The sequence below is a fragment of the Ranitomeya variabilis genome, chromosome 8, assembly GCF_051348905.1.
Source record: "Ranitomeya variabilis isolate aRanVar5 chromosome 8, aRanVar5.hap1, whole genome shotgun sequence".
Lineage (NCBI taxonomy): Eukaryota > Metazoa > Chordata > Amphibia > Anura > Dendrobatidae > Ranitomeya > Ranitomeya variabilis.
Genome location: NC_135239.1, coordinates 3,373,832 through 3,394,764, shown reverse-complemented (window position 1 = coordinate 3,394,764; position 20,933 = coordinate 3,373,832). Strand labels below are relative to the sequence as shown.

Below are 20,933 nucleotides of genomic sequence, written 5' to 3'. Positions count from 1 at the left end.
TCCTCCCATCTGCACCAGCCTCCTTCCATCTGGCCTCATCCATCCGCTCCGGCCTCCTTCCATCCACTCTGGCCTCCTTCCATCCGCACCAGCCTCCTTCCTTCCTCCTCCCTTTCGGCCTTCTTCCATCTGCATCGGCCTCCTCCCCTCCAGCCTCCTTCCTTCTGGCCTCCTCCCCTCCGCACCAGCCTCCTTCCATCCGGCCTCATCCATCCGCACCGGCCTCCTCTCCTCCAGCCTCCTTCCTTCCGGCCTCCTCCCCTTCGGCCTTTTTTCATCTGCATCGGCCTCCTCCCCTCCAGCCTCCTCCCCTCCTCCCCTCCGCACCAGCCTCCTTCCATCCGGCCTCATCCATCCACATCGGCCTCCTCTCCTCCAGCCTCCTTCCATCCGCACCAGCCTCCTTCTTTCCGGCCTCCTCCCCTCCAGCCTCCTTCCATCCGGCCCCATCCATCCGCACCGGCCTCCTCTCCTCCAGCCTCCTTCCATCCGGCCTCATGCATCCACACCGGCCTCCTCCCCTCCAGCCTCCATCCTTCCTCATCCATCCACACCGGCCTCCTCCCCTCCAGCCTCCATCCTTCCTCCTCCCCTTCGGCCTCCTCCCCTCCCATCAGCACCAGCCTCCTTCCTTCCAGCCTCCTCCCCTCCGGCCTCATGTCTTAGGGTATGTGTCCACGTTCAGGATTTTTCATTAGTATTTGTAGCCAAAACCAGGAGTGGAACAATTAGAGGAAAAGTAGAATAGAAACATCTGCTCCACTTCTGTATTTATCACCCACTCCTGGTTTTGGCTACAAATCCTGAGGTAAAATCCTGAACGTGGACACAATTACAGGACTGACCGCAGCACATTGGCCCCGGACTGACGACATTTTGCTGTACCGCCCTGGACACACGCAGAGAAGCCATTGCTCCCTGGTGTCAGCCAAGCCCAGGCGCAGAAATCTGACGGGAATAAAACGCAACGGTCCCGAAATATGACCTGTGACCTCTGCTCTCCCCCTCCGCTCACTGCTGTGGTGTCACTGCGGCTGCGCACATTACCCGGCTGCACCGCTCGCGCGCGCCCTCTGCCTGCTGCAATCAGTGGCGCAGTTGCGCTCATACTCCGAACATTACGGCGCCGGCGGCCGAGCGGCAGGTGGAGCAGACCTGAGTGCGGGTCATGGAGGCCGCTCCGGACCTGCGGGACGTGGAGAGCAAGGTGGGCAGGAAGACCCCCGAGGGCCTGCTGCGCTGGATGACGGAGGAGCCGAGGATGAGGGGCGGCGGCAGCGGGAGCCTGGAGGACAAGATGGAGGCGCTGCGGCTGGAGCTGGTGAGGGACGGGAACACCACGGCAGCCCCCCGTTATAAGAGGAGCCCCCCCGTTATAAGAGGAGCCCCCCTGTTATAAGAGGAGCCCCCCCGTTATAAGAGGAGCCCCCCCATTATAAGAGGAGCCCCCCTGTTATAAGAGGAGCCCCCCGTTATAAGAGGAGCCCCCATTATAAGAGGAGCCCCCCCATTGTAAGAGGAGCCCCCCCATTATAAGAGGAGCCCCCCCATTATAAGAGGAGCCCCCCGTTATAAGAGGAGCCCCCCATTATAAGAGGAGCCCCCCATTATAAGAGGAGCCCCCCTCCAGTGTATTATAAGAGGAGCCCCCATTATAAGAGGAGCCCCCCCATTGTAAGAGGAGCCCCCCCATTATAAGAGGAGCCCCCCATTATAAGAGGAGCCCCCCTCCAGTGTATTATAAGAGGAGCCCCCATTATAAGAGGAGCCCCCCCATTGTAAGAGGAGCCCCCCCATTATAAGAGGAGCCCCCCTGTTATAAGAGGAGCCCCCCTCCAGTGTATTATAAGAGGAGCCCCCCCATTATAAGAGGAGCCCCCCGTTATAAGAGGAGCCCCCCATTATAAGAGGAGCCCCCCTATTGTAAGAGGAGCCACCTATTGTAAGAGGAGCCCCCCCGTTATAAGAGGAGCCCCCCCGTTATAAGAGGAGCCCCCCTATTGTAAGAGGAGCCCCCTATTGTAAGAGGAGCCCCCTATTGTAAGAGGAGCCCCCCGTTATAAGAGGAGCCCCCCTATTGTAAGAGGAGCCCCCCCATTATAAGAGGAGCCCCCCTCCGATGTATTATAAGCAGAGCCCCCCCTCCGGTGTATTATAAGCAGAGAGCCCCCCCCCCCTCCGGTGTATTATAAGCAGAGCCCCCCCCCTCCGATGTATTATAAGCAGAGCCCCCCCCTCCTGTGTATTATAAGCAGAGCCCCCCTCCTGTGTATTATAAGCAGAGCCCCCCCCTCCGGTGTATTATAAGCAGAGCCCCCCCTCCGGTGTATTATAAGCAGAGAGCCCCCCCCTCCGGTGTATTATAAGCAGAGCCCCCCCCTCCGGTGTATTATAAGCAGAGCCCCCCCCTCCACTGTATTATAAGCAGAGCCCCCCCTGTGTATTATAAGCAGAGCCCCCCCCTCCGCTGTATTATAAGCAGAGCCCCCCCTGTGTATTATAAGCAGAGCCCCCCCTGTGTATTATAAGCAGAGCCCCCCCCTCCACTGTATTATAAGCAGAGCCCCCCCTGTGTATTATAAGCAGAGCCCCCCCCTCCGCTGTATTATAAGCAGAGCCCCCCCCCTCCGCTGTATTATAAGCAGAGCCCCCCCCCCCTCCGGTGTATTATAAGAGGAGGCTCCCCCCCCCTTCAGGATTATTGGCCTCTGCCATTGGGCCCTCTGCTTGTTGGGGCCACTCTGCACTCCGGCCCGGTGACAATGATCCCAGAGGTCGCAGTCACCACGGATGCGGCTGCGCAGCAACTTGTACCCATAGGACGGGATCACCAGCCCCCCGAAACACTGGCCCCCCTGCTTACACCCCAGGACAGGAGAGTGCCCCCCATCTTCAGGGTTTGGACGCTGCTGATCGCTGTAGGTTCCCCCGGGACTGTGCAATAATAAACATGGAGGCTGCGGCCTAAGAGGATTCACACAGGCAGGTTCCCGGCTCTGAGAGTCGCCTGATCGTGGCTGCCGGGCGCAGGAAGCCGCCAATTTATGCGCTGAGTTCTCAGTGTTTCCACATTTCTAGAGCAGTAACGCAAATGTCATGTTGACGTGTTATAGCGCTGCAGAGTGCGGCTTTATTTGTTGGTTGCAGTAAGACAAGTGACCTGTAGACGCCACTGATCCTCTTTCCGTCCCCCCAGGACTGTGCAGTGACACGTGACCTGCGCCCTCCGCTGATCCTCTTTCCCTCCCCCAGGACTGTGCAGTGACACGTGACCTGCGCCCTCCACTGATCCTCTTTCCCTCCCCCAAGGACTGTACAGTGACATGTGACCTGCGCCCTCCGCTGATCCTCTTTCCCTCCCCCAAGGACTGTACAGTGACATGTGACCTGCGCCCTCCGCTGATCCTCTTTCCGTCCCCCCAGAACTGTGCAGTGACACGTGACCTGTGTCCTCCGCTGATCCTCTTTCCCTCCCCCAGGACTGTGCAGTGACACGTGACCTGCGCCCTCCACTGATCCTCTTTCCGTCCCCCCAGGACTGCAGTGACACGTGACCTGCGTCCTCCGCTGATCCTCTTTCCGTCCCCCCAGGACTGTGCAGTAGGACATGTGACCTGCGTCCTCCACTGATCCTCTTTCCGTCCCCCCAGGACTGTGCAGTGACACGTGACCTGTGTCCTCCGCTGATCCTCTTTCCGTCCCCCCAGGACTGTGCAGTAGGACATGTGACCTGCATCCTCCGCTGATCCTCTTTCCCTCCCCCCAGGACTGTGCAGTGACACGTGACCTGCGTCCTCTGCTGATCCTCTTTTCGTCCCCCCAGGACTGTGCAGTGACACGTGACCTGCGCCCTCCGCTGATCCTCTTTCCGTCCCCCCAGGACTGTGCAGTAGGACATGTGACCTGCATCCTCCGCTGATCCTCTTTCCCTCCCCCCAGGACTGTGCAGTGACACGTGACCTGCGTCCTCTGCTGATCCTCTTTTCGTCCCCCCAGGACTGTGCAGTAGGACATGTGACCTGCATCCTCCGCTGATCCTCTTTCCGTCCCCCCAGGACTGTGCAGTGACACGTGACCTGCGTCCTCTGCTGATCCTCTTTCCGTCCCCCCAGGACTGTGCAGTGACACGTGACCTGCGTCCTCCGCTGATCCTCTTTCCGTCCCCCCAGGACTGTGCAGTGACACGTGACCTGCGTCCTCCGCTGATCCTCTTTCCGTCCCCCCAGGACTGTGCAGTAGGACATGTGACCTGCGTCCTCCGCTGATCCTCTTTCCTTCTTCCCAGGACTGTTCAGTAGGACACGTGACCTACGTCCTCCGCTGATCCTCTTTCCCTCCCCCAGGACTGTGCAGTGACACGTGACCTGCGTCCTCCGCTGATCCTCTTTTTGTCCCCCCAGGACTGTGCAGTGACACGTGACCTGCGTCCTCTGCTGATCCTCTTTTCGTCCCCCCAGGACTGTGCAGTGACACGTGACCTGCGTCCTCTACTGATCCTCTTTCCGTCTCCCCAGAACTGTGCAGTGACACGTGACCTGCGTCCTCTACTGATCCTCTTTCCGTCCCCCCAGAACTGTGCAGTGACACGACCTGTGTCCTCCGCTGATCCTCTTTCCGTCCCCCCAGGACTGTGCAGTGACACGTGACCTGCGTCCTCTACTGATCCTCTTTCCGTCCCCCCAGAACTGTGCAGTGACACGTGACCTGCGTCCTCTACTGATCCTCTTTCCGTCCCCCCAGAACTGTGCAGTGACACGTGACCTGCGTCCTCTACTGATCCTCTTTCCGTCCCCCCAGGACTGTGCAGTGACACGTGACCTGCGTCCTCTACTGATCCTCTTTCCGTCCCCCCAGAACTGTGCAGTGACACGTGACCTGTGTCCTCCGCTGATCCTCTTTCCGTCCCCCCAGGACTGTGCAGTGACACGTGACCTGCGTCCTCTACTGATCCTCTTTCCGTCCCCCCAGAACTGTGCAGTGACACGTGACCTGCGTCCTCCGCTGATCCTCTTTCCCTCCCCCAGGACTGTGCAGTGACACGTGACCTGCGCCCTCCACTGATCCTCTTTCCCTCCCCCAAGGACTGTACAGTGACATGTGACCTGCGTCCTCTACTGATCCTCTTTCCGTCCCCCCAGAACTGTGCAGTGACACGTGACCTGCGTCCTCTACTGATCCTCTTTCCGTCCCCCCAGAACTGTGCAGTGACACGTGACCTGCGTCCTCCGCTGATCCTCTTTCCCTCCCCCAGGACTGTGCAGTGACACGTGACCTGCGCCCTCCACTGATCCTCTTTCCCTTCCCCAAGGACTGTACAGTGACATGTGACCTGCGCCCTCCGCTGATCCTCTTTCCGTCCCCCCAGAACTGTGCAGTGACACGTGACTTGTGTCCTCCGCTGATCCTCTTTCCCTCCCCCAGGACTGTGCAGTGACACGTGACCTGCGCCCTCCACTGATCCTCTTTCCGTCCCCCCAGGACTGCAGTGACACGTGACCTGCGTCCTCCGCTGATCCTCTTTCCGTCCCCCCAGGACTGTGCAGTAGGACATGTGACCTGCGTCCTCCACTGATCCTCTTTCCGTCCCCCCAGGACTGTGCAGTGACACGTGACCTGTGTCCTCCGCTGATCCTCTTTCCGTCCCCCCAGGACTGTGCAGTAGGACATGTGACCTGCATCCTCCGCTGATCCTCTTTCCCTCCCCCCAGGACTGTGCAGTGACACGTGACCTGCGTCCTCTGCTGATCCTCTTTTCGTCCCCCCAGGACTGTGCAGTGACACGTGACCTGCGCCCTCCGCTGATCCTCTTTCCGTCCCCCCAGGACTGTGCAGTAGGACATGTGACCTGCATCCTCCGCTGATCCTCTTTCCCTCCCCCCAGGACTGTGCAGTGACACGTGACCTGCGTCCTCTGCTGATCCTCTTTTCGTCCCCCCAGGACTGTGCAGTAGGACATGTGACCTGCATCCTCCGCTGATCCTCTTTCCGTCCCCCCAGGACTGTGCAGTGACACGTGACCTGCGTCCTCTGCTGATCCTCTTTCCGTCCCCCCAGGACTGTGCAGTGACACGTGACCTGCGTCCTCCGCTGATCCTCTTTCCGTCCCCCCAGGACTGTGCAGTGACACGTGACCTGCGTCCTCTGCTGATCCTCTTTCCGTCCCCCCAGGACTGTGCAGTAGGACATGTGACCTGCGTCCTCCGCTGATCCTCTTTCCTTCTTCCCAGGACTGTGCAGTAGGACACGTGACCTACGTCCTCCGCTGATCCTCTTTCCCTCCCCCAGGACTGTGCAGTGACACGTGACCTGCGTCCTCCGCTGATCCTCTTTTTGTCCCCCCAGGACTGTGCAGTGACACGTGACCTGCGTCCTCTGCTGATCCTCTTTTCGTCCCCCCAGGACTGTGCAGTGACACGTGACCTGCGTCCTCTACTGATCCTCTTTCCGTCCCCCCAGAACTGTGCAGTGACACGTGACCTGCGTCCTCTACTGATCCTCTTTCCGTCCCCCCAGAACTGTGCAGTGACACGTGACCTGTGTCCTCCGCTGATCCTCTTTCCGTCCCCCCAGGACTGTGCAGTGACACGTGACCTGCGTCCTCTACTGATCCTCTTTCCGTCCCCCCAGAACTGTGCAGTGACACGTGACCTGCGTCCTCTACTGATCCTCTTTCCGTCCCCCAAGGACTGTGCAGTGACACGTGACCTGCGTCCTCTACTGATCCTCTTTCCGTCCCCCCAGAACTGTGCAGTGACACGTGACCTGTGTCCTCCGCTGATCCTCTTTCCGTCCCCCCAGGACTGTGCAGTGACACGTGACCTGCGTCCTCTACTGATCCTCTTTCCGTCCCCCCAGGACTGTGCAGTGACACGTGACCTGCGTCCTCCGCTGATCCTCTTTCCGTCCCCCCAGGACTGTGCAGTAGGACATGTGACCTGCGTCCTCCGCTGATCCTCTTTCCTCCCCCCAGGACTGTGCAGTAGGACACGTGATCTGCGTCCTCCGCTGATCCTCTTTCCGTCCCCCCAGGACTGTGCAGAAGGATATGTGACCTGCGTCCTCCACTGATCCTCTTTCCGTCCCCCCAGGACTGTGCAGAAGGACATGTGACCTGCGTCCTCCGCTGATCCTCTTTCCGTCCCCCCAGGACTGTGCAGTAGGACATGTGACCTGCGTCCTCCGCTGATCCTCTTTCCGTCCCCCCAGGACTGTGCAGTAGGACACGTGACCTGCGTCCTCCGCTGATCCTCTTTTCGTCCCCCCAGGACTGTGCAGTGACACGTGACCTGCGTCCTCCGCTGATCCTCTTTCCGTCCCCCCAGGACTGTGCAGTAGGACACGTGACCTGCATCCTCCGCTGATCCTCTTTCCCTCCCCCCAGGACTGTGCAGTAGGACACGTGACCTGCATCCTCCGCTGATCCTCTTTCCGTCCCCCCAGGACTGTGCAGTAGGACACGTGACCTGCGTCCTCCGCTGATCCTCTTTCCTCCCCCCAGGACTGTGCAGTAGGACACGTGACCTGCGTCCTCCGCTGATCCTCTTTCCCTCCTCCCAGGACTGTGCAGTAGGACATGTGACCTGTGTCCTCCGCTGATCCTCTTTCCGTCCCCCCAGGACTGTGCAGTAGGACACGTGACCTGCGTCCTCCGCTGATCCTCTTTCCTCCCCCCAGGACTGTGCAGTGACACGTGACCTGCGTCCTCCGCTGATCCTCTTTCCGTCCCCCCAGGACTGTGCAGTAGGACACGTGACCTGCGTCCTCCGCTGATCCTCTTTCCTCCCCCCAGGACTGTGCAGTAGGACATGTGACCTGCGTCCTCCGCTGATCCTCTTTCCTCCCCCCAGGTCTGTGCAGTAGGACATGTGACCTGCGTCCTCCGCTGATCCTCTTTCCTCCCCCCAGGACTGTGCAGTAGACCATGGGACGTGTGGACGCCGCTGATCCTCTCTTTTTCCTACAGGCCGGCCTGCGAGCCATTGATGTACAGATTCTGCAGCAGTTGCTCCTACTGAATGAGGGGATCGAGGCGATGAAGTGGATCCTGGAGGAGAAGGGGGTGCTGACCAGTCGCTGCAGCAGTCTGACCAGTAGTCAGTACAGTCTGGCCGGTAGTCAGGAGACGTCGCGGCGCAGCAGCTGGAACAGCCTCCAGGATCCTGCAGAGCGGCTGGATAGCATCTCTATTGGCAGCTACCTGGACACGCTGGCTGATGACATGGATGAGTATAGCCTGAGCACCAGTGAGCCCATTATGTTGTCCACCCCACAGCGCCCTCTGCTGACCACTGACAATTACATGACCAACGGCCCCTTATCCCAGCCAGGACCGGAGGAGAAGCCCACTCTCAGGACTGGCCACAGCGGGAGGGCTTACGATGCACACTGGCACTGGGTGCAGTCTCAGGACGATGTCACATTTTTATAGTGCGGTTTAGGGCGGACACCCAAATACTGCAGGTCCCGGGAAAGGTTACACAGCCAAATAACCCATGCCCCCAAGGACTTGGAGTATGTGGGTGTCCCCCATCATACCCCCCCAATACCTAGAGTATGACAGGGGACACCCAAACATTATAACTGTCCCCCAGGGATCTGGACACACCCAAATATTCCAGGTTCTGGAGGCAACAGGGGGCACCCAAGTATTCCAGGTTCGGAGGAGAGACCCCAAAATATTCCAGATCCCTGGATGTGGGGGGGGAGGGGGTGTGAGACAAGAAAAACCAAAATATTCCATGACCCTTTATAAAAGGAAAATAGTAGAAATGTATAGAATTTGAGAGGTATTCTGTGCCGAGGGGCGCTCTGTACAGTCGGGAGTCTACTCCTCATTTCCTGTACAATTTTCTTTCCTTTGTGTGAAAAGTAAATAAAGAAAAAAAAAATTGTAATGAAAGAAATCTAACGAGAAAAATGAGGAGTCACCGATGAGACTCATCCCCTAGAATCCTTGACGAGACTCGCCCCCCAGAATCACCGACGAGACTCACCCCCAGAATCACCAACGAGAAATGCCGATGAGAATCAGCCGAGGAGACTCGCCCCCCAGAATCACCGACGAGAAATGCCGATGAGAATCAGCCGAGGAGACTCGCCCCCCAGAATCACCGATGAGACTCTCCTCCCAGAATCACCGACGAGAATCACCAATGCGACTCACCCCCCGGAATTAACGACGAGACTCGTCCCCCAGAAACACAGATGAGAATCACTGACAAGACTCTCCCCCCCAGAATCACCAACGAGACTCGTCCCCCAGAATCACCAAGAAGACTCGCCCCTGTAATGCTGCGATAGCACCGTACGCAGTGAAGAGGCAGTGACCCACAAAGTTCAAACACAAAAGTCTCTTTAATGTGTTACTTCACACACAAAGGTGCACAGCATTTTATAGTACACAAGATCACAGTTCAATGCACACAGTTGCATCTCGTCTCAGTGCCCGTTTCATAGCACTACACATCATATGGCCTTTAGACTGCAGTCCCTAAACACGCTGGACCTCTCCTTGTCCAGTACCCGTGGGGCGACCGCACGCCATATTACAGTCTCCATACACAGCCTCCTGTTGCAGACACTACACACGCCAGTCCTCCTAGGCTAGTTCCTGTGGGTGTCCTGCACCGCTGCATCACAGTCTCTTTACTCACACAGCCCAGGATATCCTCCGGATAGCAGCCGGGCACCATATCCACCTGTTTGCAATCATTACACATGCCAGTCCTCTTTCGGGCACAGAACATCCACCTCAGCCACATGGAAAACCCAGACCAGAAATCCGTGACTGCCATGCACACCTATGGACTTCATCCGTCTCCATGCACAACCTGGGGAGAACACACAGCAACCCCTACCTGTGACACGAGTCACTGCCTCACATATCCTCCCCCCTCAATCACCGACGAGAATCACCGATGAGACATGCCCCCGGATTCATAGACGAGACTCACCAGCGAGCCATGACCCCAGAATCACCAACGAGAATCACTGACGAGACACGCCCCCCAGAATCACCGACAGTGGCGTAACTACAAAGTTATGGGCCCTGGTGCGAACTTTCAAATGGGCCCCCCACGCCAAAATATTTTCCTCCCAAATTCATATTTTCCCTATTCATTTTGCACACTATAGCTTTATTGCAAAGTTGTATAATGTGACCTCATACAGACACTGCCCCATTATAGTGCTGCACAAAAGTTATGGCCCCCATATAGTGCTGCACAAACGTTATGGCTCCCATATAGTGCTGCACAAACATTATGGCCCCATACAGACACTTGCCCCATTTGCTGTTGCTGCGATAAAAAAAATAAAAAATCACATACTCACCTCTCCGTCGCTCAGGCCCCCGGCACTTTCAATATTCACCGCTCCTCGTTCCATTCGCCGCTCCATTTTCCGCCTCTGCACTGACTGGTCAGGCGCGCACTAACTACGTCATCGCGCCCTCTGACCTCAGCGTTACTGCAGAAGACGGAGCGGCGGCTGGAACGAGGAGAGGTGACTATCGCGCAGTGCTCCCCTCCCGGTTATACTCACCTGCTCCTGGCACGGTGCAGTCCCTGCTTCCCCGATGCTGCTGCTTCCTGTACTGAGCGGTCACCGTTACCGCTCATTACAGTAATGAATATGCGGCTCCACCCCTATGGGAGGTGGAGCCGCATATTCATTACTGTAATGAGCGGTACCATGTGACTGCTCAGTACAGGAAGAAGCCGGGGGGCCGGGAAGCAGGGACCGCGCCAGGAGTAGGTGAGTATAATTAGCCCCCGCTCCCCCGCACATGCCCTGGCTGCCCCCCCGATACACTGCTCTGACCTGCCGGGCCCGGTCCCAGCTGCGACCACGGTAGTTACGCCCCTGATCACCGAAGAGAATCGTTGACGAGACTCGCCCCCAGAATCACCGACAAGACTCGCCCCCAGAATCATCGACGAGAATCACTGACGAGACGCGCCCCCCAGAATCACCGACGAGATATGCCCCCAGAATCACATTTGAGAATCGCAGACGAGAATCACCGGCGAGACATTCCCCCAGAATCACAGATGAAAATCACCGGCGAGACATGCCCCCAGAATGACCAACGAGAATCACTGACGAGACTCGCCCCCCAGAATCACCGATAAGACATGCCCCCAGACTCACCAACGAGAATCACTGACGAGACACCCCCCCAGAATCACTGACGAGACTCGCCCCCCAGAGTCACCGATAAGACATGCCCCCAGACTCACCAACGAGAATCACTGACGAGACACCCCCCCAGAATCACAAATGGGCTCAACACCCCCTCCAGCTCCGTCCTTACGCACAGGGGTCAGTACACAGTATATAAGTACACCCCCTCCAGCTCCTCCTTACGCACAGGGGTCAGTACACAGTATATAAGTACACCCCCTCCAGCTCCGTCCTTGCGCACAGGGGTCAGTACACAGTATATAAGTACACCCCCTCCAGCTCCTTACGCACAGGGGTCAGTACACAGTATATAAGTACACCCCCTCCAGCTCCTCCTTACGCACAGGGGTCAGTACACAGTATATAAGTACACCCCCTCCAGCTCCTCCTTAGGCCGGGGTCACACTACAGTGTAATACGGATGAGTTTTTCAGCGATATAAAATTGCACAGCACTCAGACCAATGTTAATCTCTGGGGCAGCTCCAATCATCCATTTTTTTCTCGTCCGTATTATAGTTGCGAGTGAAGTAGCAGCATGCTGCGATTGTCCCCGTATCTCAGCTGAGAAACGCCAATGCAAGTCTATGGGGGCGAGAAAAAATCGCACTGCGCACGGACCATCAGTGTGACTTGCGAGAAATTCTCAGGCATTGGGCAGGTGTCAGGAAAGGCTCAGCCATTATTTGCTCATTTTGCAAGTGTGTGAGAAAATCTCATCATACGGATGTGAAGCGCCCCAGAGTCCTGGTCGTGCAGTACTGTCGCTCTTCCACCAGGGGGAGTGATGTGATGTTACGTCTGATGGCACTAAAGGAGTTCACCTGACCAGGTATCACAGTCACACATTACACTTCGCACTCCGGCCACCAGGGGGAGCTAAGGGTTCTATGTATTAGGCCACTCCTCACACTCTGGTAAAACTGGGAGTTGGATAGGAAGTTAGAGAGAAAAGCTGACTGGGGAGACCCAGAGAGGACCTGTTGGGTGGGATCCTGACAGTGGCCTAGCACGAGATAGAGCGTTATGGAGCTGCGCCTGCACCTCATAGCGGCAGCATCCTAAGAAAGGACTAGAAGCGAAGTATATTGTGGAGAGTGAGACACGAGATCACAGCACAAGGAGATAATACCGGGAGGAGTCCTGCCTTAAGACCGGCAACATCCTTCTGAGGCGCGTAGCCGGTGGCCGGAACACCGAGAGAGTGATTGGCTCTACGCATTACTCTGAACTACAGCAGGGCAGTTAATTCCAAGTTGGCTGTCCAACCTTTACACCTAATGAAGACAACGGAGGCAAATTGTGGGAGAGGGGCGTCTCTAGGGTCCCTATAAAATAGCTCCAGGCCTACCCCGTCATACGGGTGCGTCCTATCCATATCATCTGGGGGACGGAGAGAAACAGAAACATACACGACAGTTGTGAGGACTATCCCGTGGTGCTCAGCAGGGAGGTACTACACCACACAGGCGCTAGAGGGTAGGCACTGATTTCCACCTGCAAAGGGAGCTCTGGATGTGCCTTCGGACCGGCCGGTCTCAGCCAGCCCTGTTAGCAGTGCTCTGGATTGTGGACGCTGAAGTCTACAGTAAAAGGTAAAGAGACTGCAACCCTGTGTCCTCGTCATTTACTGCGACCTTCACCGTCCTCATCTACCTTACTGGGAAGCCCTGGGGACATATTTCACCTGTGGGAAGGTATATCATCCAGCGGCCATTCCATCACCCCAGCGGACCCCTAGCAGCGTCGGTCACCCCGACCGAACACCACAGGTGGCGTCACGAACACTTGACAAACTTCCATCACCTTTAATTGGGCGCCCCTTAGCAGGGCCACGGACCGGGTCGGGCCACCGTGACATCCCCAGAACCGAGACAGAGGGACCCGGTACCGAGTACCCCGCTGCCCCGCGTCTGGGGGCGCTCCAGATGACATACGGATACTTTTTTGAGAAAAAAACGCATCCTGGCATTGTACACGGATGAGATACGGATCACCATATGGAGAACATTTGTGCGATTCTCAGCAGACAAAATCGGACAGATTTTTTATACATTGTGTGACCACGGCCTTATACACAGGGGTCAGTACAGTACACAGTATATAAGTACAGCCCCTCCAGCTCCTCCTTATACACAGAGGTCAGGACACAATATATAAGTACAACCGCTGTATGTCAGGTCACAGTCCAGGGTCAGAATACCAGAGAAACAGTGGATAAGCAAAGGGGCAATAACAAATGGGTAGTCTGAACACGGTCCAAAGGTCAGCAGCGGAAGCTCAGCACTTACAGCACAGGGATCAGGCAGGGGCTTAGAACAAGAACAGGGAGCACCTGTGGAAATCTCTGCACCTCCCAGTGAGATCGGTCAACTGAGCAGAGGAATCGTGACAGGTCCCATCTGTAACATGGGGGTCTTTTTTCATGGTATTTAATCCATCACTTCTGTGGTATTTTTTTTTTTTCTCTCTTTTTGGTTTCTGCTTTAGTGTTCAAAGCTATTTTTTCCCCCACTGTTTTATGGCCTTGTTCAGCATTGGTTTTTTGCCCTGCATAGTAATGCCTGCTCTGGCTTTGTGCTAATTGGTTAATTGCTGATTGTGGCCATTTGGTGCTTGATGCTAGCAGACATTTCATATATATTTAGCTCTGGCTGGGATAGCACGCGCGCAACAAATATTAAGTGCAACGGTATAAAGTGCTTGGCAGTTAAACAATGGCAGTTGGACAGGGCAGGAGACAAGTGCATAAGTTATTCATACTCACATGCTTCTTGGTCAGTCATACTACATTATGCATTGATCATATCAATCTGCTTATTTGTTTTTACTTCTGCTTTCTCACAACTCGCCCGCCCTTTAACACATTCTGTGCACTCTCTCTATATCCACCCCTCCCTTCTCCCCTGTATAACTCTGAGGCTCTACTGACATTTCTTACCCACTTCAAACCATCCACTACCTCCATGCAGCACTCAAAACGGCTCATACAAATCATCCCACCACCTGCTCTTCCTGTTTTTACTCCTTTTACTAGTTGCAGGCGACATCTCCCCGAACCCTGGCCCTCCCTCCACCAGCATACATTACTCTCCTCCAGCTACATATAGAAACCCTGCTAATCTTATTAACATTCAGTGCATGCCTTCTCCTATCGCTTTCCACTGTGCTCTCTGGAATGCACGGTCTGTGTGTAACAAACTAACTTACATTCACGATTTCTTCCTCTCTAATTCCCTTAACCTTCTGGCTATTACAGAAACCTGAATCCAGCATTCAGACACCGCTGCCGCTCCTCGTTTGGTGGGCTGAAATTTTCACATACCGCCAGACCTGAGAACAGACAGGGTGGAGGTGTTGGTTTGCTCCTTTCATCACAATGTGCTTTCCAGGTCATCCCCCCGGTTCCCTCACATTTCTTTCCTTTGAAGTCCACGCCGTCAGACTCTTTAAGCCCTTCTCCTTGCGGGTGGCGGTTGTTTACCGCCCTCCAGGCTCCTCCCGCCTGTTTCTAGACCACTTTGCCACCTGGCTTACTCACTTTCTATCCTGTGACATCCCCGCCCTCATCATGGGAGACTTTAACATCCCCATCAATGATCCCCTCTCCCAATCTGCCTCTCATCTTCTTTCTCTAACTTCTTCATTCGGCCTCTCACAGTTTACTAATTCTCCTAGTCCAGTGACCCTATTCCATCACATCTCCTCCAGTCCCTTTCCCCGGCTGTCACCTCTCACCTAACAAAAATATTCAACCTTTCCCTCACTTCCGGTATTTTTCCCTCCTCATTTAAGCATGCCATCATACATCCATTACTTAAACAACCCTCCCTCGACCAAAACTGTGCCTCTAATTATAGACCTGTCTCTAATCTTCCCTTCATCTCTAAACTCCTGGAACGCCTGGTCCACTCCCGTCTTACCCGCTATCTCTCAGATAACGCTCTTCTCGACCCTCTTCAATCTGGCTTCCGCTCTTTACACTCTACTGAAACTGCCCTCACTAAAGTCTCTAATGACCTACTAACAGCTAAATCTAATGGTCACTACTCCATGCTAATTCTCTTGGATCTCTCCGCAGCATTCGACACTGTGGATCATCAGCTCCTCCTCACTATGCTCCGCTCCATCGGCCTCAAGGACACCGTTCTCTCTTGGTTCTCCTCCTATCTCTCTGACCGATCCTTCACTGTATGTTTTGCTGGTTCCTCCTCCTCTCACCTTCCCCTTACTGTTGGGGTTCCTCAAGGATCAGTCCTAGGCCCCCTCCACTTCTCTTTGTATACGGCCCCTATTGGACAAACAATCAGTAGATTTGGTTTCCAGTACCATCTCTATGCTGACGACACCCAATTATACACCTCTTCTTCTGCTTTCACTCCGACCTTTTTAGAAAACACCAGTGATTGTCTTACCGCTGTCTCTAACATCATGTCCTCCCTCTATCTGAAACTGAACCTGTCAAAAACTGAACTCCTCGTGTTCTCTCCCTCTACTAACCTACCTTTGCCTGACATTGCCATCTCCGTGTGCGGTTCCACCATTACTCCAAAGCAACATGCCCGCTGCCTTGGGGTCATCCTTGATTCCGAGCTTTCATTCACCCCCCACATCCGATCACTGGCTCGCTCTGATCTGCATCTCAAAAACATTTCTAGAATTCGCCCTTTTCTTACTTTCAACTCTGCAAAAACTCTTACTGTCTCACTTATTCATTCTCGTCTGGACTATTGTAACTCTCTACTAATCAGCCCCCCTCTTACCAAACTCTCCCCGCTCCAATCTGTCCTGAATGCTGCAGCCAGGATCATATTCCTCACCAACCGTTACACCGATGCCTCTACCTTGTGCCAGTCATTACACTGGCTACCCATCCACTCCAGAATCCAGTACAAAACTACTACCCTCATCCACAAAGCACTCCATGGCTCAGCACCACCCTACATCTCCTCTCTGGTCTCAGTCTACCACCCTACCCGTGCCCTCCGCTCCGCTAATGACCTCAGGTTAGCATCCTCAATAATCAGAACCTCCCACTCCCGTCTCCAAGACTTTACACGTGCTGCGCCGATTCTTTGGAATGCATTACCTAGGTTAATACGATTAATCCCCAATCCCCACAGTTTTAAGCGAGCCCTAAAAACTCATTTGTTCAAACTGGCCTACCGCCTCAACGCATTAACCTAACGATCCCTGTGTGGCCTAATTAAAAAAAAAAAAACATAACCAGGTTCCTCGCATCATGTTCTCATACACTTTATGCAGTTAATAGCCTCTGTGTCTGTACTGCTACATACTTAGGCTGATAACTGGTTCCTGCAGCTTTACATGAACACCCGAGCCTTACACTATGGCTGGTCCAAATAACTAAAGCAATTGTTACCATCCACCTCTCGTGTCTCCCCTTTTCCTCATAGTTTGTAGCTTGCGAGCAGCAGGGCCCTCACTCCTCCTGGTATCTGTTTTCATCTGTGATTTCTGTTATGCTGTAATGTCTATTGTCTGTACAAGTCCCCTCTATAAGTTGTAAAGTGCTGCGGAATATGTTGGTGCTATATAAAAATTATTATTATTATACACTTCTTCCCGACATCACCCCTACCCTAATTCAAAATACCAAGGATTGTCTGTCTGCTGTCTCTAACATCATGTCCTCCCTCTGACACTAAATCTCTCCAAAACGGAACCTCTTGTGTTTCTCCCTTCTACGAACCTCACTCTACCCAACATCGAAATTACCCTGGAGGGTTCAACCAGAACTCCCCTGCAGCATGCCCGCTGTCTTGGGGTCATATTCGACTCCGATCTTTCCTTTACTCCCTATATCCGATCACTCACTCGCTCTTGTCACCTGCATCTTAAAAACATCTCCAGAATCCGACCTTTTCTTACCGTTGAAACTGCTAAGACTATAAGGGTATGTGTCCACGTTCAGGAAACGCTGCGTTTTTGATGCAGCGCTGAGCCGCAGCGTAAAAAACGCAGCGTCCAGATGTTACAGCATAGTGGAGGGGATTTAATGAAATCCCGTCTCCACTGTGCATTAAAACATGCATGCGGAATTCCCGCAAAAAGGCACATGTGTTGCGTTTTTTCAGAACGCAGCATGTTGCTACAATGAGCAAAACACGCAGGAACACCGCAGGTGACCTGTCAGTGACCTCAGGGGCATTTTTGGTCAGGATTTTACCAGCATAAAATCCTGACCAAAGCCTGAAGCAAACCTGACCGTGGACACATACCCTAAATGTCGCTCTTATTCATTCTCGTCTGGACTACTGCAACTCTCTTCTGATCGGTCTCCCTCTTACCAAACTTTCTCCTCTCCAATCCATCTTGAATGCGGCAGCCAGGGTCATATTTCTGTCCAGCCGCTCCACCGATGCCTCCATCTTGTGCCAGTCATTACACTGGCTACCCATTCGCTACAGGGTCCAGTATAAATTCATCTCTCTCACCCACAAAGCCCTCCACAGTTCTGCACCGCCTTATATCACCTCTCTCATCTCTGTCTATCACCCTACACGTGCCCTCCGTTCTACAAATGACCTAAGACTAAAGGCTCCGTCACACATAGCGAGATCGCTGCTGAGTCACAAGTTTTGTGACGCAACAGCGACCTCAGTAGCGATCTCGCTATGTGTGACACGTACCAGCGACCAGGCCCCTGCTGTGAGATCGCTGGTCGTGTCGGAATGGCCTGGACCTTTTTTTGGTCGTTGAGGTCCCGCTGACATCGCTGAATCGGTGTGTGTGACACGGATCCAGCGATGTCTTCACTGGTAACCAGGGTAAACATCGGGTTACTAAGCGCAGGGCCGCGCTTAGTAACCCGATGTTTACCCTGGTTACCAGCGTAAATGTAAAAAACAACAAACACTACATACTCACCATCTGATGTCCGTCAGGTCCCTTGCCGTCTGCTTCCTGCTCTGACTGAGCGCCGCAAAGTGAAAGTGAAAGTACAGCACAGCAGTGACGTCACCGCTGCGCTCTGCTCTCACTGTACGGCGGCACTCAGTCAGAGCAGGAAGCAGACGGCAAGGGACCTGACGGACATCAGATGGTGAGTATGTACTGTTTGTTATTGTTTTTTTGGTAACCAGGATAAACATCGGGTTACTAAGCGCGGCCCTGCGCTTAGTAACCCGATGTTTACCCTGGTTACCCGGGTGCTGCAGGGGGACTTCAGCATCGTTGAAGACAGTTTCAACGATGCCGAAGTCGTTCCTCTGATCGTTGGTCGCTGGAGAGAGCGGTCTGTGTGACAGCTCCCCAGCGACCACACAACGACTTACCAACGATCACGGCCAGGTCGTATCGCTGCTCGTGATCGTTGGTAAATCGCTATGTGTGACGGGGCCTTAACATCCCCCATAATCCGAACCTCACACCTCCGTCTCCAAGACCTCTCTCGTCCTGCGCCAGCTCTCTGGAATGCACTTCCCCAGACGATCAGACTGATACCTAGCCCCGACCTGTTCATCATCTCTACAAACAAGCCTACCACATCAACTACTCAGTAAAGTAACTTTGCCCTGTTCCCTCCCTCCAAATATTACTCTGAATCTGCCCCCTACTATTCATCTGTCTCCACACCCTCCATGCACACGATAACTGCACTGGATACTGGACTATTGCACTTAAACACACGGGCTGATGACCGGATCATGCAGCTTTGTACGATAATCCCGATTTATTATAATTGCCAGACCTGAAATAACGAGCACTTTTCACCTACTGTGTCCCCCCATTTCCTTGTAGATTGTAAGCTTGCGAGCAGGGACCTCACCCCTAATGTCACTGTTTAAAGGGAACCTGTCACCTGAATTTGGCGGGACCAGTTTTGGGTCATATGGGCGGGGGTTTCGGGTGTTTGATTCACCCTTTCCTTACCCGCTGGCCGCAATATTGCCTTGCGCAGGCGTGTACTCCGGAGGACAGAGAATGAACTTCAATCCAATATTGCAGCCAGCGGGTAAGGAAAGGGTGAATCAAACACCCGAAACCCCGCCCATATGACCCAAAACTGGTCCCGCCAAATTCAGGTGACAGGTTCCCTTTAAATTGTCTTAACTTGTAAAGTGCTGCGGAATATGTTGGCGCTATATAAATAAAAATTATTATTATTACTACTATCTATAACATGGAAGGTCTCATCTATAACATGGGGGGTCCCATCTATAACATGGGGGGTCCCATCTATAACATAGGGGGTCCCATCTATAACAATGGGGGGTCTCATCTATAACATGGGGGGTCTCATCTATAACATGGGGGGGTCTCATCTATAACATGGGGGGTCTCATCTATAACATGGGGGTCTCATCTATAACATAGAAGGTCTCATCTATAACATAGGGGGTCCCATCTATAACAATGGGGGGTCTCATCTATAACATGGGGGGTCTCATCTATAATATGGGGGTCTCATCTATAATATGGGGGGGTCTCATCTATAATATGGGGGGTCTCATCTATAATATGGGGGGTCCCATCTATAACATGGGGGGTCTCATCTATAATATGGGGGGGTCTCATCTATAACATGGGGGGGTCATCTATAACATGGGGGGTCTCATCTATAATATGGGGGGGTCTCATCTATAACATGGGGGGGTCTCATCTATAATATGGGGGGTCTCATCTATAACATGGGGGGGTCTCATCTATAACATGGGGGGGTCTCATCTATAATATGGGGGGTCTCATCTATAACATGGGGGGGTCTCATCTATAATATGGGGGGTCTCATCTATAACATGGGGGGGTCTCATCTATAACATGGGGGTCTCATCTATAATATGGGGGGTCTCATCTATAATATGGGGGGTCTCATCTATAATATGGGGGGTCTCATCTATAATATGGGGGGTCTCATCTATAACATGGAAGGTCTCATCTATAACATGGGGGGTCTCATCTATAACATGGGGGGGTCTCATCTATAATATGGGGGGTCTCATCTATAATATGGGGGGTCTTATCTATAACATGGGGGGTCTCATCTATAACATGGGGGGGGTCTCATCTATAACATAGGGGGTCCCATCTATAACATGGGGGGGTCTCATCTATAACATGGGGGGGTCTCATCTATAACATGGGGGGGTCTCATCTATAACATGGGGGAGTCTCATCTATAACATGGGGGGTCTCATCTATAACATGGGGGGTCTCATCTATAACATGGGGGGTCTCATCTATAACATGGGGGGGGTCTCATCTATAATATGGGGGGGTCTCATCTATAACATGGGGGGGTCTCATCTATAACATGGGGGGTCTCATCTATAACATGGGGGGTCTCATCTACAACATGGGGGGGTCTCATCTATAACATGGGGGGTCTCATCTATAATATGGGGGGTCTCATCTATAATATGGGGGGTCTCATCTATAACATGGGAGGTCTCATCTATAACATGGGGGGTCCCATCTATAACATGGGGGGGTCTCATCTATAACATGGGGGGTCCCATCTATAACATAGGGGGTCTCATCTATAACATGGGGGGTCTCATCTATAATATGGGGGGTCTCATCTATAACATGGGGGTCTCATCTATAATATGGGGGTCTCATCTATAACATGGGGGTCCCATCTATAACAATGGGGGGTCTCATCTATAACATGGGGGGTCCCATCTATAACATGGGGGGTCTCATCTATAATATGGGGGGTCTCATCTATAACATGGGGGGGTCTCATCTATAACATGGGGGTCTCATCTATAACATGGGGGTCTC

The 20,933-nt window shown here is 53.7% G+C and overlaps 1 protein-coding gene across 1 annotated transcript; it reads left to right on the top strand.

The window, feature by feature from the left end:
• The first annotated feature begins 857 nt into the window (after window positions 1–857).
• LURAP1 (leucine rich adaptor protein 1) lies at window positions 858–8,444 on the top strand. The gene is made up of 2 exons (XM_077277929.1): window positions 858–1,321; window positions 7,964–8,444. Exons 1-2 carry the CDS (start codon window positions 1,169–1,171, stop codon window positions 8,426–8,428), a joined length of 618 nt encoding a protein of 205 aa, XP_077134044.1. The 5' UTR covers window positions 858–1,168; the 3' UTR covers window positions 8,429–8,444.
• Window positions 8,445–20,933: the final 12,489 nt, after the last annotated feature.

Coding starts and splice junctions, on each gene's coding strand:
- LURAP1 (XM_077277929.1), top strand. CDS start 1,169: ATGGAGGCCGCTCCGGACCTGCGGGACGTGGAGAGCAAGGTGGGCAGG. Junction 1,322..7,963: donor AGGCGCTGCGGCTGGAGCTG/GTGAGGGACGGG, acceptor TTTTTCCTACAG/GCCGGCCTGCGAGCCATTGA.